General features: G+C 34.9%; 1 protein-coding gene across 3 annotated transcripts in view; it reads left to right on the top strand.

Moving 5' to 3' along the window:
- Nucleotides 1-9,379, top strand: part of LOC102980294 (charged multivesicular body protein 1B2) — a 32,031-nt gene that overhangs the window by 16,924 nt on the left and 5,728 nt on the right. For 2 of the 3 annotated variants that reach the window (XM_028482801.2, XM_028482802.2), the window contains exons 3-5: nucleotides 5,312-5,485; nucleotides 5,873-5,941; nucleotides 6,026-6,133. In XM_028482801.2, the coding sequence (XP_028338602.1) occupies nucleotides 5,312-5,485; nucleotides 5,873-5,941; nucleotides 6,026-6,133 (351 nt within the window). The remainder of the gene's footprint in view (nucleotides 1-5,311; nucleotides 5,486-5,872; nucleotides 5,942-6,025; nucleotides 6,134-9,379) is intronic. The other variant, XM_007118160.3, reaches the window with a different exon arrangement.

Here is a 9,379-nt window from a genome sequence, read left to right as displayed (position 1 = left end):
TCCCACTAGCTATCTATTTTATATTTGGTAGTGTATATATGTCTATGCCACTCTCTCACTTCGTTCCAGCTTACCCTTCCCCTCCCCGTGTCCTCACGTCCATTCTCTACGTCTGCGTCTTTATTCCTGTCCTTCCCCTAGGTTCATTAGAACCATTTTTTTTTAGATTCCATATATATGTGTTAGCATACAGTATTTGTTTTTCTCTTTCTGACTGACTTCATTCTGTATGACAGACTCCCCCTCACTACAAATAACTCAATTTCATTTCTTTTTATGGCTGAGTAATAGTCCATTGAATATAAGTTTTATATATACATAGTACATAGCATTAATGTATATTGTGACTTGTGTATTGTGTATTTGCTAGGATTCACAGGACTCAGCATATAGTTGGACTCATGGCTATGACATAGTACACTAAAGGATACAAAGGGAAAACACATGGGGCGATGTCTGGAGGAATCCAGGCTTAAGCTTCCAAGAGTTCTCAGTGGAATCACACAGGACAAGCTTAATTCCTGCAGCAACAAATTGTGACAACATGTGTTAAATGTTGTCTACCAAGGAAGTTCTCCTGTGACAAGGAGTCCAAGGCTTTTATTGGTAGTCATGCAGGGATCCTCTGCCTAGCACACACCAAAATTCCAGTCTCCCAGAAGGAAATCCAGTGTTTGGCATAAACCACATTGTTTGTATAAAGAGTTTAGGCACAGTGAGCCGCTCTTAACTGTTCTGGGAAAGATGGAAACCTTCCCCAAATCCAAGTTCCTAGATGCTAGATACATGCCAAACTTGCAAATAGACCTTTTGAAGGACAGCAGACTCAGGCTTGCTGTGTTAACTCTTTTCTGCACATTTGTATTTATATATCTATTTTTAATATTTTATTAACTTACTCTGATCTTTGGTAATAGTGTATATCCTACCCTTAAATTGAGTCACTTTGGGTATTTTGTCTACGCTCTTAATAGAGAAAACTTTATGGGAAGAAAACTTTCACAAAAGGAGATAGAAATAGTTAGGCTGAGTTAGAAGAAAAAATACTTAAAATTGATGTATTAGCATCATCCTTTTCTAAAAGTATAAGCCCAACTATTGCAAGGAAAGAGAAAGCGTAAAAAAGATTTTGGTCTAACATTTTTGTATATTGAGGAAATTAGAAATAATCTAAAAATAAGTTTTGAATTTTCAAATCTCAGGCAAGCACAGCAGTATTAAAACATGCATATTCCCTACAAACAAAGTCCAGGCCCAGATGGTTTTACTGGTGAATTATACCAGACATTTAAAGAATTAAAGTACACCTTTGAATAACACAGGTTTGAACTTCACAGGTCCACTTGTACACAAATTTTTTTCAACAAAGACGTACTATAGTACTACACTATTTGTGGTCAGTTGAATCTGCAGATGCAGAACTGTAGATACAGAAGGCCAACTGTAAAGTTATACATGGATTTTTGACTGAGTGGGGGTTGGCACCCCTAGCCCCATGTTGTTCAAGGGTCAACTGTAATACCAATCAACCTCAAACTCACTCATACAAAAAATTAAAGAGGAGGGGGCACATCCAAACTCACGTTTTGAGGCCAGCATTACCCTGATACCAAAACCAGACAAGGAAACTACAAGAAAAGAACATTATAGGCCAGTATCCCTGATGAACATAGATGTAAAAATCCTCAACAAAATAGTAGCAAACCAAATTCAACAATGCATTAAAAGGGTCATACACCATGATTAAATGGAATTTATTCCAGGGATGTGGGGATGGTTCACCATCCACAAGTCAGTCAGGGTGATATACCACATTAACAAAATGAAGGATAAAAATCATATAATCATCTCAATAGATGCAGAAAGGCATGTGACAAAATCCAACATTCATTCATGATAACAGCTCTCAACAAAGTGGGTATGGGGGAGTGAACCTCAACATAATGAAAGCCATAGATGACAAGCCCACAGCTAACATACACAAGGAAAAAAAGCTAAAAGGTTTTCCTTTAAGATCAAGATAAGGATGCCAACTTTTATCACTTCTATTCCACATACTGCTGGAAGTCCTAGCCAGAGCAATTAGGCAAGAAAAAGAAATAAAAGACATCCAGATCAGAAAGGAAGAAGTAAAACTGTCTCTATTAGCAATAACATGTATTACATATAAAAAACCCATGGCATTATATATAGAAGAATCCACAAAAAAAACCATTAGAATAAACAGATGCAATAAAGTTACAGGATACAAAATCAATATACAAAAATCAGTTGTGTTTCTATAACTAACAGTGAACTATCAGAGAAATTAAGAAAACAATCCTATTTACAATTTCATTAAAAATAAAGTACCTAGGGAAACTTAACCAAGGATGTGAAAGACTACACTGAAAACTATAAGACATTGATGAAAGAAATTGAAGAAGACACAAATAAATGGAAAGATATTCCATTCTCATGGGTTGGAACAATTAATATTATTAGAATGTCCATACTGCTCAAAGCAATCAACAAATTCTGTGCAATCCCTATCAAGATGCCTATGGCATTTTTCACAGAAATAGAACAAACAGTCCTAAAATTTGTATGGAACCACAAAAGACTTTGAGTATCCAAGGCCATCTTGAGAAAGAACAAGGCTCAAACATCATGCTTCCTGATTTCAAACTATATTACCAAGCTGTAGTAAATGAAACAGTGTGATATTGACATAAAAACAGACACATAGATCAATGAAACAGAATGGAGAAATCAGAAATAAACCCACACATTTATGGTAATTTATTTGCAACAAAGGACCCAAGAATATACAATGGGGAAAGGACAGTCTCTTCAGTAAATAGTGTTGGGAAAGCTGGACAGCCACATGCAAAAGAATAAAACTGGACCACTGTCTTACAACATATACAGCAGTTATCTCAAAGTGGATTAAAGACTTGAACTTTAAACGTGAAGTCATAAAACTCTAGAAGAAAACGTAGATGGTAAACTCCTTGACACTGGTCTTGGCAGTGATTTTTTGGAATTGACACCAAAAGCAGAGGCAACAAAAACAAAAATAAACAAGTGGGACTATATAAAACAAAAAAGCTTCTGCACAGCAAAGGAAGCCATGAAAAAATTTAAAAGGCAACTTACTGAGTGGGAGAAAATATTTGAAAACCATACAGCTGAAAAGCGGTTTACATCTGAAATATGTAAAGAATTTACACAAGTCAAAAGCAAAATACCAAACAATCTGATTTTAAAATGTGTAGAGGATCTGAATATACAGTTTTCATAAAAAGACGTACCAATTTGCCAACAGGTACATGAAAATGTTCTCAATATCACTCATCATCAGGGAAATGCAAATCAAAACACAATAAGATATCACTTGACACCTGTTAGAATGACTGTCATCAAAAAGACAAAAAGCAAAAAGTGTTGGAGAAGTTGTGGAGCAAAGGGAACCCTTGTGCACTGTTGGTGGGAATATAAATTGGTGCAGCCACTATGGAAAACAGTATGGAGGTTCCTTGAAAAATGAAAATTAGAACCTACCATATGGTCCAGCAATTCCACTTCTGGGTATTTATCTGAAGGAAACAAAAACACTAACTCAAAAAGATATATGCACCCCCATGTTCATTGCAGCATTATTTACAAGAGCCAAGACATGAGGGGCTTCCCTGGTGGTGCAGTGCTTAAGAATCCACCAGCCAATGTAGGGGGCATGGTGGGTTCAAGCCCTGGTCCGGGAAGATCCCACATGCTATGGAGCAACTAAGCCAGTGTGCTGCAAGTATCGAGCCTGTGCTCTAGAGCCTGTGAGCCACAACTACTGAGCCCACATGCCACAACTGCTGAAGCCTGCACGCCTAGAGCCCGTGCTCTGCAACAAGACAAGCTACCGCAATGAGAAGCCCACACACTGCGACGAAGACCCAATGCAGCCAAAAATAAAATTAATTTTTAAAAAAAAGACATGAAAACAACCTAAGTGTCCATCAATGGATGAATGGAAAAAGAAAATTTGGAATATATATATATATATATATATATATATATATATATATATAGTTGAATATTATTCACCCATAAACAAGAAGGAAATCCTGCCATTTGCAACAACATGAATGGACCTTGAGCATATTATGCTAAGTGAAATAAGTCAGAGAGAGAAAGGCAAATGCCATGGGATCTAACTTATGTGGAATCTTAAAAAAAAACCTCACGGATAAAGAGAATAGATTTGTGGTTGCCAGAGGAAGGAGGTGGGGTGTGTGTGTGAAATGGGTGAAGATGGCTGAAAGGTACAAATTATCAGTTATAAAATAAGTCCTGGGGATATAATGTACAGCGTGGTGACTACAGTTAATAATACTTTATTGTATATTTTAAAGTTGCTAAGAGATCTTAAAAGTTCTCATCACGAGAAAAAAATTGTAGCTATGTGTGGTTATGGATGTTAACTAGGAAAAAAAAACTTGGAAAGTGTTTGAGGTTACATATACTAATGTATTTATCACATTGGTGTTTATATTATTGAAGAATTAGAAACAAACTAAACACCCAGCAAACAGGGATCTTAATTGATCCATGTGCTCTAATTTCAGTCACTTATGTACCCTATTGATTTTGCTATACTGGGGTACCATCTGAGCTATTTAACATTTTTCTTTAAATTGACTTTTAACTTCACACCTGGCCATAGCTATTACAGTATAGCAGAAAGCATGGATCTGTGCTACTTATATCCATTTCAGATATATATTTAAATAAATGCATGATTAAAATGAAGGTACTTATGTCTGTGTAACATCTAAAATCATTTTATGTACTATGAGTAGTGTTTGTACCACACACGAGGAAAGCCCTGATTAATGGTACATCCATACAACACAGTCTTTTTTTTTTCTTTCAACACAGTCTTTAGAGTGATTATGTAATTATATATTTATTGACTTAAAAAATTTTTAATTAGGTGAGAAAACAGTATGCTCTGATGCATGTACTCTTGTAATTTATATTGTAATGTTTCAATAAATAGGTTTATGTACTTGGAATACTTTATAGTGAAATATTAATAGTGGTAATGGCTGAGTGATTATGGGAAAATTTTTAAACTATATTCTGATTTCTTAAAATGTTAATGAGTATCTTTTAATCATAACTAAAAAATTAAAGGACTATAAATTCTTTTATTTCCTAAAAATACTAATTGTAAAAGCTCTTAAATATTAAAAATATGTTAGTTGGGCATTGTTTTCCTCTTTCTAAAATATCTGTACTTTTTCTCCCTATATTTACTTTCGGTGTTTGTCTTCAGTGTTTACTTTTGCTCTGTTTAAAACAGGCCATTCAGAAAGGTAATACAGAAGTTGCAAGAATACATGCTGAAAATGCAATCCGCCAGAAGAACCAAACAATTAATTTCTTGAGAATGAGTGCTAGGGTTGATGCTGTGGCAGCCAGAGTTCAAACTGCAGTAACAATGGGCAAGGTAAGCCTTAATATCTAGAAATAATAGGAACTATTGATTTAAGTTATTGGAGGTATTAAGAATTGTCAGAAATCTAAATCTACTGCAAAGTGCTGCAAGGGTACTTGCCTTCCTGGGCAGGAGAAAGATAGTCAAAATGCTTAGTGAGGAAAACGATTTTGGCAGTGGCTTTTCAGCTAAGGTCTAATTAGTTGTCTTCCAATGAATAGTCAAAGATAAAAGATAGTCGATGCCTAGACCAGAAATACATAGTGTACTTTTACTGTTAAGGAAATGGTAGATAAATTTTATAAGATGATCTACAAGTAATATAAGAAACTACATAAATTTTGAGGTTGTTTATATTATAGGATTCTCAGTCTTCTTTTTTTTTTATACTCCCAATAGGTAACCAAGTCCATGGCAGGTGTAGTTAAGTCTATGGATGCTACATTGAGGAGTATGAACCTTGAAAAGGTAAAATAAATAAATAAATAAATTGATGTTCAGATAGTATCTTTCAGAGTAAGTTTTTTCTTATGACCATATTTCTTTTTGCAGATTTCTGCCCTGATGGACAAATTTGAACAGCAGTTTGAAACACTGGATGTTCAAACGCAACAAATGGAAGACACAATGAGTAGTACTACAACCCTAACAACACCACAAGTAAGAATAGTTTATCTACTTACGCTAACTTTTAAAAATTACCTAACTTCAAAATATAATGGCTTTGTGAACCTAAATCATCTCTAGAATGTGAAGTAAACACAGTATATCCCCAAAATGCAAATAGGAAGTTATGCTCTGACCCTGGATTCCTAAGGACATGTTAGAAGATGACATTTCCTATCTTGTTTTGAAGTTCTAAGAATTATTATAGGTCACATGTCTAGAGAGTATGGAACTTGGTTCTGCCCTGCTGCCAGTGGACCTTATTGATAAAAGCGTTGAACTAGAGACTCACTGAGGCCAGTGGGTATTAGGTATTATCCTAACCCTAGTTAAGTCATCTCATTGCAGATATTCTGCTTCCTGCCTACTCTTTAGGTATGTTATTAGGCACAGATCACAGATAAACAAATAGTAAATTACAGGATCAGTTATTTTTCAGAAAACTAGGATGTTTTCTAGGATGCTGTTGCATCTGCAACTTAGAGATGTGCTACAGAGAAAATTAAATTTGAAACTAGTTTGGATGTCACATGAGCCAGAAATAAAGTTTTTGTGAAACTTGAATATTAAAATAGAAGATTTATATCATTACCACTCTTCTTTTTGATCCCAGCACCTATCACATGATTCATCAAATAAACAAAAATTTTGTTATCACTACATAATATGATAATATGGATAATTTACAAAACAGGTTAGGAGAAAAATCAATAGCCATCCATCAGAATTTTACTGAAGGTGATGCCTTTCACTAAGAGGTAAATAATAAGAGAACAAGCTTATTTTCAGGTTTTAGAGTTAAGAAGAAAGTATTCATGTGTATATCTTATAGAGAGCATATATTTAGCCATTACTTTTATACCCCCTCCAGAGTGTGGTGCAAAAATCAGGAACATCTGTATCATCTGGGAGCTTATTAGGAATGCAGAAATTCAGACCCTATCCACAGATATCTTGAATTGGAATCATTTTAATAGGATTTACAGGTGATATTTATGCCCTGATTTTGAGAAGCACTGTCCTAGAGTTTCTGATTCTTATTCAGGCACCTTAGGTGATTTCCAGGTGATTTTATGGTCAATATTAGGAAAACACAAGGGGACTGGAAAAATGACTTGAAGTCAGGACACTTGGATTTCTAATCCCTACTCTGCCACTAATTAAGTTTGGGACCTTATGATACTCACTACCTTGGGCCTCAGTATTCATAGCTGTAAAATGTAGGGTTGGATTTGATGATATCTAAATGCCTTTTAGCTCTGAAAAATCTTGAGATTCATTCACCTAACATTTACTAAGCACCTTCTACTGTTTCAGGTATTGTGCTAGGTGTTGGGGATATCCAAGTATATACAAAACATTTTTCATAAAGAGTCAACCAAAATTTACAACAGAAATGGACATGCTTAGATGCCCAAATTCTCATACCTTGCTAATGAGTAATTAGAATTTAAATTGGCATATTCACTTTGGAAAAGCAATGCAGTAATATCTACAGTCCATTCTTAACATAGCAGCCAGAGCAATCCTGATAAAACAAGTCAGGTCATGTCATTCTTCTGCTCAGAACCCTTCAGTGGCTCTACATGTCTCTCAAAATAAAAGCCAAATTCTTTATGGTGGCCTATAGTGCCCTCTAGGATCTGCCTCATCCTGCTTCTCTGACCTTATCTCCTATTATTGCTCATCACTCTACTAAGATATTGGCCTCCTTGTTATTTCTCAAACACACCATGTACATTTCTTCCTCAAAGCCATTCACTTGCAGGTTCCTCTGCCTGAATCTTTTTCATCTGTCTTGCCCTCATCCTCATTGCCCACTCCCCCACCTCCTTCAGTTCTTTGTTCAAATGTCATTTTCTCAGTGAGGTCTTTTATGATCATCCTACTTAGAAGTACACCAGTGGCACATCCACCATGTGCTGTACTCCCTATCTACCATCCCTGCTTTATTTTTCTTCATTGTACATATCACCTTCTGATAAAGCACATAATTTTAAAAGTTTTTATTTGCCCCTCCCTTTCATGTGCACACACTAGAATGTAAGCTTAATGAAGGCAGGGATATTTTTAATTATTTTTGTTTACTGATGTATCCCTAGCACTTAAAATGATATCTGGCATAAAGTAGGTGCTCAGTTAATATTTGTTGAATAAGTCAGAGTATATGAAAATGCACGTGACCTATAACCTAGTACTTCTATTTTTAAATTTATACACAAAAAACCTACATGTGTGTAAACATACTTCTACATAAGAATGTTCATTGCACTATTGTCTATAATCAGGAGAAATTAGGGGAAAATGTCTAAATGTCCAGGAATAAAATGGATAAATACAGTTGAGAGTATTTTATATTACAGTACTATACAGGAGTGAAAGTTAATGAACTAGAGCTCTAGATCTCAATATAATTAGATCTTATAAGGTTGAATTAAAAAAACAAGTTGCAGAATAGTATACTTAGTATAATGCCATTTAAGTAAATTTTAAAAACACAAATAATGGTATTTTAGATATGAAGTAAAAACAACACAATCTAAATGCACAGAAGTATTTGATCTATTATTTTCTGAACTTCTTTATATTTTGAAGGTGAATGAAAGACAAGAGAGACTAAGGCCCAACAGCATTATTAGAGGTTTGCTTAAAATTTGGCACCTTGTGGTAGAGCTGTAACTACATCTTAGAGCTCCTATCTGTATGTTCAAAATATTTTAAATAAGTTAAAAACAAGTTTTTTTAAATTAATTGGACTCTATTCCCTGAGAACTCCTGTACTGTTGTAAATATCTCAATACTTATATTTTATTCATCTCTAGATACTTTAAAAAGTAATCCTTAATATCAAATTTGCATCAACTAGCAGAAAGGACAATTATGATTAATCTAAAATTTAAATCTATTACATTTTAAATACGAGCAAAGTTGGTTCACTCCATTAGAGAGCTACATTACTCAGATTCAAATTATATGTGAATATCACTGTGAATATTTTTCACATAACCTCATAGTTTAAGGCTTTATAATTTAACATTATTCATAAGTAAATCATTTTATGAGATAATTCAGCTCCCTCTGGTGGTAAAAATTTTTTTTAAACTTTCTTTTATTTTTTTATTTTATTTTTATTTTTTGCGGTACGCGGGCCTCTCACTGTTGTGGCCTCTCCCGTTGCGGAGCACAGGCTCCGGACGCGCAGGCTCAGCGGCCATGGCTCACGGGCCCAGCCGCTCCGCG

This window comes from Physeter macrocephalus, chromosome 21, assembly GCF_002837175.3.
Source record: "Physeter macrocephalus isolate SW-GA chromosome 21, ASM283717v5, whole genome shotgun sequence".
Classification (NCBI taxonomy): Eukaryota; Metazoa; Chordata; class Mammalia; order Artiodactyla; family Physeteridae; genus Physeter; species Physeter macrocephalus.
The sequence above is the reverse complement of the archived record's forward strand: the minus strand, read 5'-3'. Positions and strand labels throughout refer to the sequence as shown.